Here is an 18,310-nt window from a genome sequence, read left to right as displayed (position 1 = left end):
AAATGGATTCTGGCAGTCTGACTTCCTATTTTCCCTTCAACACCCTCACCTGTCTGTAGCTCCTCCCTTTGTTTCATAACCAGCCTCATCACGTGGACAGGTACAGATTATTTTCAATTGCTCTCACAGTAAGACAGTTCCAAAAACATGTACAAGAAAGTTAGAAAATAGACAAGCAGCTAAAAACAAGCAAGTACAAATTATAATACCACAAAGTGAAAACAAATCAATCAACATCCTGCATTCAAAACCTTACTTTTGAGGTTGTTTTGGGTACTCTAGTGTTAACTGTGTAATATATTGTTCCATATTATATATACTTGTTTGAGGAATAACATTACTGCTGCATGAATGCACAAATTGCATAGTGTAGATTATTTGAACTCCTTTATATACTCTTGGTTTGTTAAATGCATTGCTGCAGATTCTGAGACCAATATATGTGTGCAGCTTTGTCCTGTGATAACCATGTATCTTTAAAAAGTCAACTTTTCATGAGTTTTTCAGAAAAACAGCCCTGTTTCAGCTTTGTGACGGTGCATTTTCAAGCTGATCCAAGAGGCTTTTTAAAGGCATGTAGCTTAAGGAGGAGAACTGCCTGAACACATAAATACATACTGGATCCTAGTTCATCGTAAACATTTAAAATCATCTGGAGATACATGGTTATCACTGGACAGGAGGGGGAAGAACATCTGTAATCTTAAAGGTGGGGTAGGTAACTTTGGAGAAAGCAGCTCGAGTGCGCTAGAATTTGAAAATACACAGCCGGAAAAAATCTGCCACTTCCTTACAGAGCCCCTCCTCCAACACACACGAACGCGCACATGACCAATGATATGGAATGCCATTTAAGCCAAAATTAAATAAATACATAAATAATTAAATAAATACATATATATATATATATATAAATATGCCTATGAAATAGATTCTGAAATAAATGAGGCAATAAATATGTATACTTGAAAAAGGAGAAACAGAAAGTGAGGTATGTTGTCGGAGTTGTTTAGATTAAGTATGTTTTAACACATGTAAATGCTGTGTAAACTCTGTGTGTTTATTATGAATATGTAATTAGATTGGAAAGGTGAAAGCACTCGACTGCTGCTGTAACGAGAGGAAAAAGGGAGCTGCAAAGTTAGCAAAACACGTTGATTTTTTCTCATTTTTTAGCAAAATCAGCGATTAAATGTCAATTTTTTGCTTATTTGCATCATCAAAGCCATTCCTGGAAATATAAACAACTAATTATCATGCTACCAGACTTTACACAGGATAAATATTTATTAAAAGTACATATTTAGCTGTATTTTCCACATTTGAGAAATGCTGTTTCTCACAATCCCGATGAATAAAAGTTTAAATATTTAAAGATACCTACAGAATCAAAAATGTACACATGTATACAAAGTCCCACATTAAGAGGCATCAATACAAAAGGAAAATATAACGGCACAAGAGTCAATATATACAAAAATAACAGTCACTTATAAACAGAGGACGATGAATATGTTCATAGTCTTTGTTCAGGAGATAATCAGAGCTTTGAACTCACATTTAGGAGGAAAGGTTTGAAAAAGGAGAAGCTCCAACTAAAGATAAACATTAGGTTTCAAAGTCTGTGGGAACATTTATATTTCAGAGGTTTAGTTTTGGCAGAAATAAAACTTGTATTACTTCCAGCGCTGTAGACTGCGTGTTAGCATAGCATTGATAGTGGAGAAAATACATTTTAAAGAACGATGATACCAGTTTTTCTACATCATTGTTGCACTGTTCACATTTCAAAAGTAGTTTGGATTCATCAAGAAGTATTAAATATTAGATAAAGATTATAATGAAACCCTTTAAAATCATAATGAAAACCTTTTTTCCATTCATACATTTTTAATATATTGGTTTTAGAAACGTTGATAATTAGCACTACAGCTAAGAGAGAAGATATAAACCTTAATTTGTATTCATTTGAATGTATAGAGGGGGAACTGAGGAGGTGATATTGGCTAAAAAGTCACTCTTAATTTAGAAATATTCAGATAATTATTCAAACAGGAGTGATTTTAATCTGTGCTCTGTAAGTTATTCTTTTAAAGGTTTTTAATTTTTTAATGTACACAATCCTAGGTGTTTCAGTAATACGCTGCTGGAGGAAGATAAGAGAATATCTAGCCGTTTTTTATTTTATTGTCACATTTATTAATTAAACTTCAGTTGTTCCTGGAGGACCTTGAAGTATATATATATTTAGCTTATTATTCCAAGTTTGCTCACCCACAAGCACCTTGTTAAAATGTTAAAGTGATGCCAGAAAACAACATTTCTGTTCCTCAAAAACTGTATAATTACTCCAGAAATATGACCAGTCAAAAAGGGTTGGTCGGCCATTTAAATTAAATTAAAGACCAATCTTTTTAATTTGGCTTATACTTTGGGGCAATAGTAATTTTTTAGTAGTATCACTGTTCATGTTTTAAGACATAACTCTTTCTGTTTGTTTACACCTTGTTTTTAATTATTGTTCCTCATTTGTTATTGCCATCTTATGTCATACTCTGTAAAAGCACTTCAAGCATGAAAGGTGTTATATAAATAAAGTGTATTATTATTAATGTCGTCTGGTTTTTTGAGCGTTATTTTCTCTTCTTTGTGAAACGCCGCTGTGTCAAATGTCCTTCTTGGGTTGCCGTACATTGCCAAAATGGGTGCGCTCTGTGAGTCTCACACTCCGCTTCTCTCTGGGGGCTCTCTCCCTCTATTCACACCACTTTTCCCCAGCTTTCAAAGACTTATTCCTGGGTAGAAAAGCCATGTGCATCACCCTGGATCTCTGCATATGTGCCTGTGAGTCTGAGACCCTGCTAACAGCAGTGACTCTGCTGTTTTCACTTTCTTGTACATTTCATGACTTAAAAGGGGACGAAATGGACAGTTTCCTGTCCATACTGACATGAATATGTCCATAACACCGGATGTTTATGCAGTCAAACATACATTTGAATTAAAACAGTTTAATGCACTTTTAACACTCACGTACCCACGATTCAAGCTGCTTTCCTGGGTTACAAAGTGCTGTGAAGCAGCCTGTTCTCTGGCTACAGTCTGGGTGCAAGAGCCATGTCCTGCAAGGATCTCTCTGGGTGCACTCTGTGAGTCTCACACCCTGCTTCTCCGGGGTGCTGAAGAGTCATTTTCAGGCTCCTCTCCACAGTTGTCCCCCTAAAAATGATTTGTAATCATTATCTTTGCATTTAAATGATTTATTTTATCATTAATATGGTTCCCTAACACAATGCACATAGTCTTGAGCTCACTTGGGTCTGGGGTCCTGCATCTGCATTAATCAGGCGTTTTAACACTTTTTTCCTTGAAAATGATTTTTATTCACTATCATTGGGCTATATAAATCAAATTCCGGGTTACTCGGAGCACAATTGTAACTTTTACTATTCAAATGTATTTGTATTATATATTTTTGGGCAATAAAAGTGACATTTCTGGGTGACCTGGTCAGTTTATGGAACTTAGCCCACAAATCCTGGAGGTTCCAGGCCGAATTTGGGAGCTCATAGGCGGCCTGCCATGAGCCCCCACCCGTGGAAAGAAGAAAAAAGTGAAAAAAACGGTCAATTATATCTTAAAATAATCAAAAATGAAGTTTAAAAAAATTCTCGAAAAAACGACTGAGTACCAACGGAGAAGGGGCTCAAAAAAGAAACTCAAAGTCTGAGAGGGTGAGGAAGAGGAAAACTGAACAAGAATCGACAACTCGACCCTCTGATCACTCCTTTCCTGTAAAATACAGGTCCAGCCCACACATATGCTCCATGGTGCCACAGGCATTGCCCTTACAACTACAATAAGCATGCAAACGTTAATCTACAGCTCCGGCGATCCACTAGCACCGGAGTCTACCTGACGCAGCCATCCCCTACTGTAGCGTCACCTTGGATACGAGTCTAAACAACTCACAGACACACAGGCCAGGGCGCTGACAGGGCGCCCTTTGAGCGTCAGATCTGACGACGCTGATTGGCTAAAATTATGTTTCGGCGGAATAGTTTACAGATAGCAACAGTCAGCTTGTTGGCTGCTGCTGCTCTGGCTGAGGGCTCCTTTCTACCGCCCGGACGAGAGAGGGTAATGATACACGCTGCGGGCAGACAGGAAACATGTGACTTATTATAATCGTAAAACAATTTTAAACGACATTTTATTGTAGATTATACATGTTGCTGATAACAACTATATAATATTTACCTTGTTCTTTAAAAATAAAAATAAAAATAAAAAATATATATATATTTTTTTATTTTTTATTTTTAATGACAATCAAACATGTGGGAAGAGGGGGGGCGGCGCCCCTAGCGCCCCTATGGGCCGGCCGCCACTGTGGATCGGGTAATCATTTCATAATTAACTCTGAAAGCAGAAGTCTGGGGCAAATCATTGCAAGTCTCTTCAGTGTGCATGTCACAAAATGATTTAAAAAGAAAAGCCACATTCTGGGAAAAAAGTCACAATCAAAAAACAGAAGTGACATTTAAAAAAAGGAAGTGACATTTAAAAAAAGGAAGTGTTTTCCTGTTTTGGTTTGAAAAGAGTTCACCCCCTGTTGCTTCCTCTCTCTTGTGTTCCCTCCTGCCTGATTACCCGATTGCGTTCAGCTTGTTCCCCTGTGTTTTCTCCTCCCTCCTCACCTGTGTCGTGTTTGTTTGATTAGTCCTGTGTACATTTAGGTTCTGCTTTTTCCGTTAGTCTTTGTGAGATTCTTAACGTTGTTGGAAGGGTTTATGTTCTGAGTGACTTTATGTTTTGTCTTGCCTTGCCTAGTTTTGACTTTGTTTGCCTGGCCTAGTTCTGGAAATAAAGGATTCCTGCTTTCAAACCTATTTTCTGCATTTGGGTCCTGCGTACCCTCCAGCCCTAACAGCTCTCTCTCGTCTCCTCTTCACACTACACTTTTCGCGGCACACGTACTTACAGCCAATCGGCTCTGAATTATGAGATGACGTTTTAGTAGGGTTGCCAGCAGTTTGCCCCACTTGTGATTATTTATTTGCCGCAAAAATTGAATACAAAAAGACTCTGAGCAGGCGCAGTGTGGTTTTTACAGTAGGCCCTACACGTTCATTTTGACGGCAGAGAGAGGGGCTTGCCCCATATCGCTCAACACGGCTCAATAGGCACAGTGTAGACACTAATTAGAACAACGCAGACTAAAACAGCAATGTGCAGACGAATCAGACGACTAAACATGATCTTAGAATATACTTTAAGATATTTATGTTTTACATATTTTTGAAATTATTGTTTTAATTACTTTCTGCGGACTAGTATCTGTCATTTCAGTTTCTTTTCTCCAAATGATTTTGGATTATTGCAGAAAATAATTTCTGTTGCAAATAAGTTTAGCATAGTTTCTGATAAACGTTTTGTTTGTGAATCATCTCCACATATTAACACCACTTTATGATTGCAGACCTTCAGACCTGAGACACAACCTGCTCCAACCTCTCCCGTCTGGCATGGTTACTGAAAATAGTAACTAAGTACTGATACTCAAGTTCTGTCCTTTAGTACAAATTCAAGGTATCAGCTGTAGCCTACACTTCTTCACTACATCTCAGAGGTCATTATTTCACTTTTTACCCGACTACATTTGTGTGACAGCTTTAGTTACTTTAAGATTACAGATGTTCTTCCCCCTCCTGTCCAGTGATAACCACGTATCTCCAGATGATTTTAAATGTTTACGATGAACTAGGATCCAGTATGTATTTATGTGATGAGGCAGTTCTCCTCCTTAAGCTATATGCCTTTAAAAAGCTTCTTGGATCAGCTTGAAAATGCACCGTCACAAAGCTGAAACAGGGCTGTTTTTCTGAAAAACTCATGAAAAGTTGACTTTTTAAAGATACATGGTTATCACAGGACAAAGCTGCACACATTGATCTCAGAATCTGCAGCAATGCATTTAACAAACCAAGAGTATATAAAGGAGTTCAAATAATCTACACTATGCAATTTGTGCATTCATGCAGCAGTAATATTATTCCTCAAACACATATATATAATATGGAACAATATATTACACAGTTAACACTAGAGTACCCAAAACAACCTCACAAGTAAGGTTTTGAATGCAGGATGTTGATTGATTTGTTTGCACTTTGTGGTATTATAATTTTGAGTTGCTTGTTTTTAGCTGCTTGTCTATTTTCTAACTTTCTTATACATGTTTTTGGAACTGTCTTACTGTGAGAGCAATTGAAAATAATACCTGTTTGTACCTGTCCATGTGATGAGGCTGGTTATGAAACAAAGGGAGGAGCTACAGACAGGAAGGATGTTGAAAGTGGAAGTTGGAAGTCAGACTGCCAGACTCCATTTTACACTTCGACAGAGCAGGAGGAGAAAAACAGGGTGAGTGTTAACACCAGGATCTGCTTTTCAACACATTAATCATTTACTCTGTTATACTGTATATCAGAAAATAATCTGTAAATTAAAATATATTTATTTCCTGCAGTCGAAAGTGACATCTTCAAATGTTGTGAACTTTTTTATCCATTTCCTGGTTTCTGATTCATCAGAGTTACATAACATGTAACAGCCCAGCGCAGTCAACATGGAGAGCAGCCTGCCTGAAGTCTGACCCAAGTTTGTCATTATGATGGTGTGTGTGTGTGTGTGTGTGTGTGTGTGTGTGTGTGTGTGTGTGTGTGTGTGTGTGTGTGTGTGTGTGTGTGTGTGTGTGTGTGTGTGTGTGTGTGTGTGTGTGTGTGTGTGTGTGTGTGTGTGTGACTGGTTTATCTCTCAGACTGGAGAAGATGAGCGATTCCAAATCTCCAGTCCCCAGCTGTCTGTCTCTGAAGAGTGACCGGTCTGAAGAGGATCCTCCAGACTGCAGAGATGAACCTGGACCCTCAGACAGGAAGTAAGAGTCTGTTTCTGCTGTGACCTGACCTGGAGAGGATTCAGATTTTATATATAATCGTATAATCTAAACTGTTCGTTCATAATTACATGAGCGCAGTAGAGTACAGCCACTCTGTAGAATGAAGTACAGAAATGCAGTAGATTAGACTAAAGATTTGCTGCAAAGTACAAAAAGAAAGGCAGTAGAGAACTAAGTAAACTACTCCAGTAAAATAACACTCTCTCTCCACATGTAGAACCTCTGGTTAACCAAATCAAATACAAACATGTCAAACCTCACAAATGAATTGTAACAACAAGCCACCAATAAAACATTAAAGTTCAGTCAACAAGGACGAAGAGGACAGTTAACTATATTTTAGGATATTTCAATATGCTATTATATTATCAATGTATCAGTGTTATGACATGTTCTCAAAATGACAATAATACTTGGAACAATATAAATCTTCCAACAAATGAGTTGACTACCTCAGCATCTTTTGAAGAGGTTTATTAATAATAGTGATAACCTGGTGAGCTGGTTGTGTTTAGCATTAGCAGATGTAACTGGTTACATGTAGAGTCAATACAAAGACACACATGTGTACCTGGCAACACGAATGAAGTAAAGAAGCAACATTAATATCCCCCATGTATTCACACAACTTGAAAAGTTACAACTTGAGTGTAAAGTTTGTGATGCTCTGATACAAAAACAGTGTTGAGATTCTGCTCCTGTCGTCACTGACATGCTGAGATAAATCAGAAGAGGGAACATCAGCTGCCAGAGCTCTACAGCACCTCATATTAAATCAGGGTTATTCATGTACCTGTATAAACCAGAGACTGTCTGTGGTGGTAACAATATAATAGCTGCTGTTCTAATGACTGGATGGAGTTATTTTGAGTGTTGATGGAGCAGCTACAATGTTAGCCTAGCTTTAATGAAACCAATCGCATTCAGAAAACAAACATTTGAAAGTGTTTTGCTCGTTGTGTTGCAGACAGACCTGACGAAGCATTAACTCAAATCAATATCATTATGTTGTTATCTTGGTATCCTTTCCATTTGTTTATTGAAATGTATTCACAGCAAATTCAATGTAAATTGGGTTCAAAGTGCTAAAGTGTTCCAGACGAATTCAGCTGATGTTATGAATCCAGACACAAAGCTGTGTGGTTTCCCAATGATATGAAGAACTAACCTCTATCTACCTTACCAGGATGAACAATCATCTAGAGATACAGACTTTATTTTAAATATGAAAGTAGAATTTGCCACCTTGTTGTACCTTTGGTGAGAATCAGCTCCTCTAATGTAAAGTGCTGTAAAGGATGTGTTCATCTCCACAGAGGGAAGAGGAAGAGTCCTGTTCCTGTGGAGCAGCAGCTGTCCAGTTGTGCTCTGTGTCAGGACGTCCTGAAGGATCCAGTCTCTACCAGCTGTGGACACTGGTTCTGCAGACAGTGCATCGCCTCATACTGGGAGCAGCTTCCTCCATCAGGAGACTCCTGCTGTCCTCAGTGTGGAGAAAGATGGAGCATTTTACAAAGTAAGAGGCCGAACAAGTGCAGCCTCTTTACCGCTGTGTGGGTGCTGGGTGTCTGCTCTTCTATAGAAACACTGTATCATCTGATTCCTTCTTCAAGGCTTTGCTTTTAAAGTGTGTACACAAATATTTCACGTGGGAGAGCAGTGTTTCCCTAAAAAACGCTTTCTGTCTTACTCAGACATTACTACATTAGCCCAGCACTTATATAACATTTACGTATGAGAGTATAAATATCTGGCAGCTAGTATTTGTGGTTCCTTCTGGAGTCTCCATGTCCAGGATGTTCTGTGTTGTAAAGTATAGACATTAAAATGTTTTATAAAAATCATGACATTTAAAATCCTGACTGTTCAGATTCTCAAAAGCATTTTCCTGATTCTCTCATGTTTCCTTCTCTTCCAGCAGATAGTGGTCTGCAGGAGGTTTTAGATGAACATAGGCTCAGTCTGAGGAGGAGATGTGAATGTGTGACTGAAGGAACTGATCAAAGTGAAACCCTCCTCAACAGCATCTTCACTGAGCTCTACATCACACAAGGCCTGAGTGAAGAGGTTAATACCCAACATGAGGTGAGGCAGCTGGAGACAGCTTCCAAGAAAGAGACCCTCCATGACACTCCAATCAAGTGCCAGGACATCTTTAAAGCCTCACCTGACCAACAGACTCTCATCAGAGCGGTCCTGACCAACGGAGTCGCTGGAGTTGGAAAAACCTTCTCAGTGCAGAAGTTCACTCTGGACTGGGCCGAGGGTTTGGGAAACCAAGATGTCAGTCTGGTGATCCCGCTCTCCTTCAGGGAGCTGAACCTGATCAAAGGTGAGCAGTACAGTCTTCTCAGGCTGCTCCATGTTTTCCATCCAACCTTACAGAAGCTCACAGCAGAGCAGCTGGCTGTCTGTAAAGTGCTGCTCATCTTTGACGGCCTGGATGAAAGCAGACTTTCTCTGGACTTCAGAAACAATGAGGTTGTGTCTGATGTCTCTCAGCAGTCCTCAGTCAACGTGCTGCTGACAAACCTCATCAGGGGGAAGCTGCTTCCCTCAGCTCTCGTCTGGATAACTTCCAGACCTGCAGCGGCCAATCAGATCCCTCCTGAGTGTGTGGATAGGGTGACAGAAGTACGAGGCTTCACTGACGCCCAGAAGGAGGAGTACTTCAGGAGGAGATGGAGTGATGAAGACCTGTCCAGCAGAATCATCTCTCACATCAAGAGCTCCAGGAGCCTCCACATCATGTGTCTGATCCCAGTCTTCTGCTGGATCACTGCTGCAGTTCTGGACCACATGTTGACTACAGACCAGAGAGGAGAGCTGCCCCAGACCCTCACTGACATGTACTCACACTTCCTGCTGGTCCAGACCAAGAGGAAGAAGCAGAAGTATGAAGAGGGACATGAGACGAGTCCACAGCAGCTGACGAAGGCTGACAGGGAGCTTCTTCTGAAGCTGGGGAGGCTGGCGTTTGAACATCTGGAGAAAGGAGACATCATGTTCTACCAAGAAGACCTGCAGCGCTGTGGTCTGGATGTCACCGAGGCCTTGGTGCACTCAGGAGTTTGTACAGAGATCTTCAAAAGAGAGAGTGTGATCTTCCAGAAAACAGTCTACTGCTTTGTTCATCTGAGCGTTCAGGAGTTTCTGGCTGCAGTCTACATGTTCCACTGTTACACCAACAGAGACACAGAGGTACTGAAGGACTTCCTGCAGATAGGCTGGATTTACCCATCCCTGGATGTCTTCCTGAAGGGAGCCATGGATAAATCCCTCAGAAGTGAAAATGGCCACCTGGACCTGTTTGTCCGCTTTCTCCACGGCCTCTCTCTGGAGTCCAACCAGAGACTCTTAAGAGGCCTGCTGGGTCGCACAGACAACCGTCCAAAGATCATCCAGAGACTGTTAGGAGGTCTGCTGGGTCGCACAGACAACCGTCCAGAAATCATCCAGAGAGCCATCAACAACCTGAAGGAGATGAGAAGTTATAAAATCTCTCCTGACAGGAGCATCAACATCTTCCACTGTCTGACAGAGATGAAGGACCTCTCAGTAAATCAGGAGATCACAGAGTTCTTGAAGTCAGGGAACAGATCAGAGAAACTCTCTGTGATCCACTGCTCTGCTCTGGCCTACATGCTGCAGATGTCAGAGGAGGTTCTGGATGAGTTGGACCTGAAGAAGTACCACACATCAGAGGAGGGACGACGGAGACTGCTTCCAGCTGTGAGGAACTGCAGGAAGGCTGAGTAAGTCCAGATGTGATTAGCTTTATAAATTGATGTGGATCAGAAGTTTATTTCTTCAAATAAACATTATAAAATGTTTGATCTTAAATACTTTGAGAGCAAAATGAAATGATCCAGTTATTCTATTTATATATTGTGACATTTTAACATTTTTTTCTTTTCTTCACATTATTTTGAGTGATGGAGGCGACATGTCAAACACATGAAGGACTTTAGAGGTTTTCTCAGAGCAGCATGTGATCACAACATACAGCAGTATTTACAGTTATCGGTGAAAGCAGTTATTAATATATCATTGCAGTTTCTTAAACATGAAATCAGATCTGTGTTTACCACAATGCTTAAGAGTTTAAAATAATGTCTGACAGGCTGACAATGAATAAAGAAAACTCTATTATTAAATTAAATCGACATAATATGTTAAAAATTGTTCCATTTCAAATTCAATAAGTTAAATAAATGTTTCCTCTGTTTTTATACTAACACAAGTTGTGATATATGTGTCATTATAGACTTACTGGCTGTGGACTCTCAGAGACTGAATGTGTAGTCGTTGCCTCAGCTCTGAAGTCTGACCCCTCCCATCTGAGAGATCTGGACCTGAGTCACAACGATCTGCAGGACTCAGGAGTGGAGCTGCTGAGTTCTGGACTAAAGAGTCCAAACTGCAGACTGGAGGCTCTCAGGTCAGTTCACTGACTGCAGTTCATACAGATCTGTTTGTGTTTATGATTGTCAGAATTTGCCTGAAGACATTTTAATGCTTTTGTTTGTTTCTGTATTTCCAAATGGAAATGGAATCCAAACTTTAAGAATAACAAAGATCAGAGAAGGTGAATGTGTGAGGGAGAGTGTTTGAGCTTCCACAGACACACTCTGTGCTCCATGAGTCAGTGGAGATGCTGTCAGTACTGATGAGCTGTGAGGGAGATGAAGGAGTTGTTAAACATCTGATGAGAGAAACTGCTGCAGAGAGTTCCAGATGATCAGGGATTTGTTTCTACATCATTGCTGACGTTAAAACATTGTTCAGCTCTGATCAGATTATTAAACATTGAGTTATTTCAAACAGGAACATTGTTTTCTAAAGTTACATCATGTTTTCTTTATTCAGACTGAGGAGCTGCAGTTTGTCAGAGATCAGCTTTTAAACAGCTGAAATTAATCTTGTATTCTCCATCATGATTTTAACAAATGATATAAAATACAATAATGAAATAGTTATATTAAAACGATCCAACACTAACAAGTATGTTCAGTTGTTGCTGTTTTCAACATGTTCCTGAAGCTACATGATGCTGATACTGACTGAATAGTTCACTCTGAAGATGCTGTGATTTGATGACTCCACTGTTCCTAAAATACATATTCTGGAGGTTTTTCTTCACATTTAAAATTCATCCTGAATTGTGATCTTTGTAAACGTTGTGATCTTGAGTTGAATCAGTTTCTGTGGTTTGTATTTGTCTGGCTGCACATCATGAGTTAGTGTAGATGGAGCAGAGTTTCAGATGTGAAGTCTCCTCGTTTTATTGAAGTAGAAGCACGTTGTCTTTAATATGAATGAGAGCTCTTTCCCTCTTTCTGTATCTTACAGTTTTTAACCTGTTTGGAGTTTCCACTTTCTGACCTTCTTCAGCTCTGAGCAGATTATTAAACCTGGAGTTATTTCAAACAGGAACATTGTTTTCTAAAGTTACATCATGTGTTCTTTATTCAGACTGAGGAGCTGCAGTTTGTCAGAGATCAGCTGTGCTGCTCTGGCCTCAGCTCTGAAGTCCAACATCCATCTGAGAGATCTGGACCTGAGTCTCAACGTTCTGCAGGATTCAGGAGTGGAGCTGCTGAGAGATCTTCTGGAGAGTCCAGACTGCAGACTGGAGACTCTCAGGTCAGTTCACTGACTCTCTGTTACTGCTGGAGATCTCATGTGTTTCATTAACAGTTGAACCTAATGCTTGAACAACCATACATGTGTGTATGTCGTTGTGAGGGTTTTCCTGCTCACCCAGTTAAAAAGGACAGAAGGAGAGGAAGGCTTGCCTAAAAGAAAGCTTTACTGACTGGCCACAGCTTGGAAACAATACATCCATACTTTAGCAAACAGACAGAACACTGCTGCCAGTGACAGGCTTTCTTGGGGCAAGTCCTTCTGCCCCCAGGACCCAGACCAAGAGACAAGAACCAGGTTACTGACATGCTTTACTGTTCACCTGGTTACCTGATCCTTGTCCAGCTGTCTGGAGCCAGCCCCATCCCTCCAGCAGCCGGCGCTCTAACCACACCCCACTGCCACAGTCGCTTTGTTCATATTCTTATTTTTCTTGTACTACATTTAGTCTGCAGTCATAAAAGTTGACTGTTTCTTCAATTGTATATGTTAGATATCCACTGCTAGTTGTTCAAGTAAATGTATGTTGTCTTTAGTAAATGGTCACATCTGAATAAAGAAGTTCATCTGAACTAATATTAGTTTTACATTGATCTCTGAAGCATACATGTTTTTCTTGCTTCCCATTGATTTCAATGTTTTCACAGATAATGAACAGAAGGCTGATATTATGATGATCCACAATAACAGAAAGACAGTCACTGTAATTCAGGGAAAAGCTCATTGATTAGGAAACAGGAATGTTGAGCTACACTTAATATACCTGAACATCTGATTGGATTATAAACTGATTTCTATCCTCATCATGTGTTCTCTTTATTCAGACTGAGGAGCTGCAGTTTGTCAGAGATCAGCTGTTCTGCTCTGGCCTCAGCTCTGAAGTCCAACATCCATCTGAGAGATCTGGACCTGAGTGGCAACGCTCTGAAGGATTCAGGAGTGGAGCTGCTGAGAGATCTTCTGGAGAGTCCAGACTGCAGACTGGAGACTCTCAGGTCAGTTCTCCATCTTGAACTTGTGTGCTGAGATGAATATGTGAGAGTTGTGTTGACTCTGAGCTGCAGACATCAGGCTGATATCACTCTGATCCTCACTGAGCCTCTTAATGCTAGAGTTGCATAATGCAATGTTCATCTTTACATTTAAATATAACAACAAAAAACCTTCAGTGCAGAATTCACTCTGAACCTTTTAAACAGCTGAAATTCATCTTGTATTCTCCATCATGATTTTAACAAATGATATCAAATACAATAATGAAATAGTTATATTAAAACGATCCAACACTAACAAGTATGTTCAGTGGTTGCTGTTTCCAACATGTTCCTGAAGCTACATGATGCTGATACTGACTGAATAGTTCACTCTGAAGATGCTGTGATTTGATGACTCCACTGTTCCTAAAATACATATTCTGGAGGTTTTTCTTCACATTTAAAATTCATCCTGAATTGTGATCTTTGTAAACGTTGGGATCTTGAGTTGAATGTATTATCTCTTCGATTTACACACGGCATCTATTGCACGTCTGTCCGTCCTGGGAGAGGGATCCCTCCTCTGTTGCTCTCCCTGAGGTTTGTCCCATTTTTTTCCCCTTTAAACTGTGGGTTTCTCTGGAAGTGTTTCCTTGTACGATGAGAGGGTCTAAGGACAGAGGATGTCGTTTTTCTCATCCTGATATTCTGAACAATCTGTGCTGTTGTATTTGCTGTAAAGTGTCTCTACTGTAGGCTATTTTTATTATATGTACAGCACTTTGGCTCGACCAAAAATCGTTTATAAATGTGCTATATTGGGCCGTTGGGCCGAGAGGAACAGTTGGGCCGAGAGGAACAAGATGGCAGCCTGAGCTGAGAGCTCCGCACAACCTCAGTGATTCATTTGAGTTTTTCACCTCCACTCAGAGAAAAAGCTTAACATCTTTATTGACTATAGTTAAGAGTTGACATCTAAGGAAAGACTCTTGCTACAAAAAGAAAGAAAAAGAAGGAAGGATGCCAAGAAGAAGCCCATGAGGCAACCAAGACCTACCAGAACCAGAGGATGAGTCTCAAGAGGATGATAGAAATCCTTCGTTTGCTGAGATAATGTCCGAGTTAAAATCTCAACGTTCTGAAATAATTAATCGTCTTGATGGAATTGATAATCGTTTGGAGATTGTGACTAGTCAAGTCTCAACAATGAAAGAAGCACTAGCTACAACAAACCAGGCCCTTGAGAATCAACTTCAGCGTATGGATGAAGCTGAACAAAGAATTTCGACATTAGAAGACACCTTACAAACTACAGCACGGGACCTTCACAGAGCCGAAAAGTTGATAAAGACGCTGGAATCTAAGACGGATGATCTCGAAAATAGAGGGAGACGTAAAAACCTTGTTTTACTAGGGCTCCCAGAGAAGTCAGAAGGCAGCCAATTACTACTTCAATATATTCAACAGAAACTATCTTCCTGGCTCAAACTCTCCCTCGATCAGAATCTAGAGTTGGAGCGGGTTCACCGCTCTCTACGACCATATCCCGAACCAGGGAAGTCTCCAAGACCAATTATGATCCGCTTTCTACGAGTCAGAGATAAAGAAGTGATACTGCAGTCTGCGAAGAAAATGTCAATCTACGAGGGTAATACTAAACTCACCATTCGCCAGGATCTGTCTGCAGGTGGCTCCAGTCCTACCTCTCCGACAGATCCCACTTCATCTCCCTCAACAATCACTCCTCTACCACAGCTTCAGTCACCCAAGGTGTTCCCCAAGGTTCAGTACTCGGCCCCCTCCTCTTCATCATCTACATCCTCCCCCTTGGTCAGATTCTCCGCCATCACAACCTGGACTTTCACTGCTATGCTGACGACATACAGATCTACCTCAGCACCAAATCCCCCCACAACCTCTCACACACATCGAATCCTGTCTGACTGCAATAAAATCCTGGATGCAACACAACTTCCTCAAACTCAACAGCAATAAAACTGAACTCCTCCTCATCGGCTCCAAATCCACCCTCAGCAAAACCCCCAACCTGACACTCACCATCGATGGCACCCCTGTTTCCCCCTCCACCCAGGCACGCAACCTTGGCGTGATATTCGACCCCACCCTCTCCCTCGACCCCCACATCCGCCAAGTTGTAAAAACCTCATTTTTCCACCTCCGCAATATCGCCAAACTCCGTCCCTCTCTCACCCGCCCCGCAGCTGAGCGACTCATTCACGCCTTCATCTCCTCCCGCCTAAACTATTGCAACTCACTCCTCTTCGGCATCAGCACAACATCCCTCAACAGACTCCAGCGTGTCCAGAACGCAGCCGCTAGACTCCTCACCCACACCAAATCATGGCATCACATCACCCCGGTCCTCAAAGAACTCCACTGGCTTCCCGTCTCACACCGCATTCACTACAAACTCCTGGTCCTCACCTATAAAGCCCTCCACCATCTGCCCCCCCCCCCCCCTACCTCACTGACCTCCTCATCCTCTACCAACCACCCCAGTCCCTCAGATCCACCTCAGCCGGTTTGCTCTCAATCCCCAAGGCCAAACTCCGGAGCTTCGGGGACAGAGCCTTCTCTGTGGCAGCCCGAAGCTCTGGAACTCCCTCCCCCAAGACCTCCGTGAGTCTGATTCCCTCACCCTGTTCCAGTCCCGTCTCAAAACCCACCTCTTCAACTCTGCTTATCCTTAAACCCGCCCCTCCCCCCTCTGAACCAACATCCTCCTGACTGCTTTTCTGTTTTTGTTTTGTTTTTCTTTTTCTTTTTGTTCTTGTTTTGTTTGTCGACCTGACTCATAATGTAAAGCGTATTTGGGTCTAGAAAAGCGCTATATAAATCCCATTTATTATTATTATTATTAGAGGTACCCCGAAAGTGCAAGGAGTTCGATCTGGTGATCAAAGTATTCCTCGAAAAAGGCATGTTCAGAGGGTTTGCTTATCCTCAATATATTGTTTGACATGTAAATGATCGAATGGAACATACCATGATGACATTTGGGATGCGGATTTCTATATACCCGTCCCCCGTTAAGGAGGAGAATTAGGAAGACATTTATTTATTTTCAATGGGAACTGAGGATGGGAGCTCCAAGTTGCCAACACAAAGAGGACATTTCGTTAGATCTGAGATGCACATTTCTCTGACGCTTGTTTCTCTCTGGGCTACAATCAATTGGGTAGATGAATTGCCAGGGTTAGAAGACCCTGGTTTGGGTGGGATGTTATATTGTTTTATTTTTGTGTTTTGCGTTTGTGTTACATTAGTTTTAATGGTAAATAATAAAAGCAGTGACAATCCCTTTTGTGTATGGGGCCAAAATATACAACGTATTAAATATAATCCCACAGACATGCAGCAGTCAGCATGCAAAACATGAATTATATTATTGGAAAATTAAAGGCTTGGGAAATCCCATAAAACGGAATAAAGTACTAACTATTCTTAAAAAAGACAAAGCTGATGTGGTGTTCTTACAAGAAACCTTTCTCTCAGATACTGAACATCTTAAATTGAAAAGAGATTGGATAGGTCAGGTGTATTTCTCATCATATAAAACCCATAGTAGAGGGACAGCTATTGTGATAAACAAAACTTGCCCATTTGAATTAGAAAAATGTGTTACGGACCCAAATGGTCGGTTTGTTTTGGTTGTTGGTACTATTTTTGGAACCCCAATCAACTTTTTAAATATCTATGCTCCCAATATAGATGAACCAATGTTCATGTCTGACATGGTGCTGCTCTTCAATGAAAATAGTAAAGGATTAGGACTGATGGGCGGCGACTTTAACTGCACTCTTAACCCTACATTAGATCAATCTAACCAGTCCAAGAGCCACCATCTTAAATCCTCAAAGGTCCTTCAGGGGCTTTTTGCAGAATGTGGCCTTATTGACGTATGGCGTCAATTAAATCAAGATGTCAAAGATTACACTTTCTTTTCAAATGTCCACAACTCTTATTCTAGAATAGATTATTTTTGTATTCCCTCAAAATACATGCATAGGGTAAAAGAATGTAAAATTGATTCCATTAATATTTCAGATCATGTAGGAGTTCATTTAACTATTCACTTGGAGAGTGGAGAATTTGTATCCAGGCGCTGGAAATTTGATAACTCCTTACTTAGAGACGAAAAATTAAAATAAAAAATGCGAATGTGGATAAGGTACTATATAAAAGAAAACAATAACCCCTCTATAGATCCGAATATTATTTTGGAAGCTGCGAAAGCTACTTTAAGAGGACTTATTATCTCATACACATCTTTTAAAAAAACGTGAAAAAATTAGGCTCAGACAAGAACTTGAAAGAGAAGTAAACAGATGTGAAGTACTTCATAAATCTCCATCAACAGATGAAAACTGGAAACAATTAAACAAAGCCAGAGCTAAATTAAATATTGACTTAACAAATGAAATCATAACACAAATGAATCTTATCAGACAAAATAATTATGAATTCGGCAATAAACCAAGTAAACTACTTGCCTATCAATTAAAGAAGGAGCAAGCAGAAAGGGCTTTAAAGGCAATTCGTCTGAAAGACAACAAGATAACCTTCCACCCAAAACAGATTAACCAGACTTTTTATGAATTTTATAACAAATTATACAAATCTCAATCTGATTACTCACAAGATGAACTGGACAATTAGCTCCATAACATTAATTTACATACATTATCTGATTTAGTCCAAGAGTCTC

General features: G+C 40.4%; 1 protein-coding gene across 1 annotated transcript in view; it reads left to right on the top strand.

Moving 5' to 3' along the window:
• Positions 1-6,833: 6,833 nt before the first annotated feature.
• The window catches only part of LOC307034971 (NACHT, LRR and PYD domains-containing protein 3-like), a gene marked incomplete at both ends in the record, with an annotated part of 29,896 nt that continues 18,419 nt past the window's right edge, over positions 6,834-18,310 (top strand). The window contains 6 exons of the mRNA XM_079673895.1: positions 6,834-6,940; positions 8,278-8,477; positions 8,880-10,716; positions 11,229-11,402; positions 12,437-12,607; positions 13,432-13,602. Of these exons, the coding sequence (XP_079530021.1) occupies positions 6,834-6,940; positions 8,278-8,477; positions 8,880-10,716; positions 11,229-11,402; positions 12,437-12,607; positions 13,432-13,602 (2,660 nt within the window). The remainder of the gene's footprint in view (positions 6,941-8,277; positions 8,478-8,879; positions 10,717-11,228; positions 11,403-12,436; positions 12,608-13,431; positions 13,603-18,310) is intronic.

Source organism: Notothenia rossii (assembly GCF_949606895.1).
Source record: "Notothenia rossii genome assembly, chromosome: 4".
In the NCBI taxonomy this organism is placed as follows: Eukaryota; Metazoa; Chordata; class Actinopteri; order Perciformes; family Nototheniidae; genus Notothenia; species Notothenia rossii.
The sequence above is the reverse complement of the archived record's forward strand: the minus strand, read 5'-3'. Positions and strand labels throughout refer to the sequence as shown.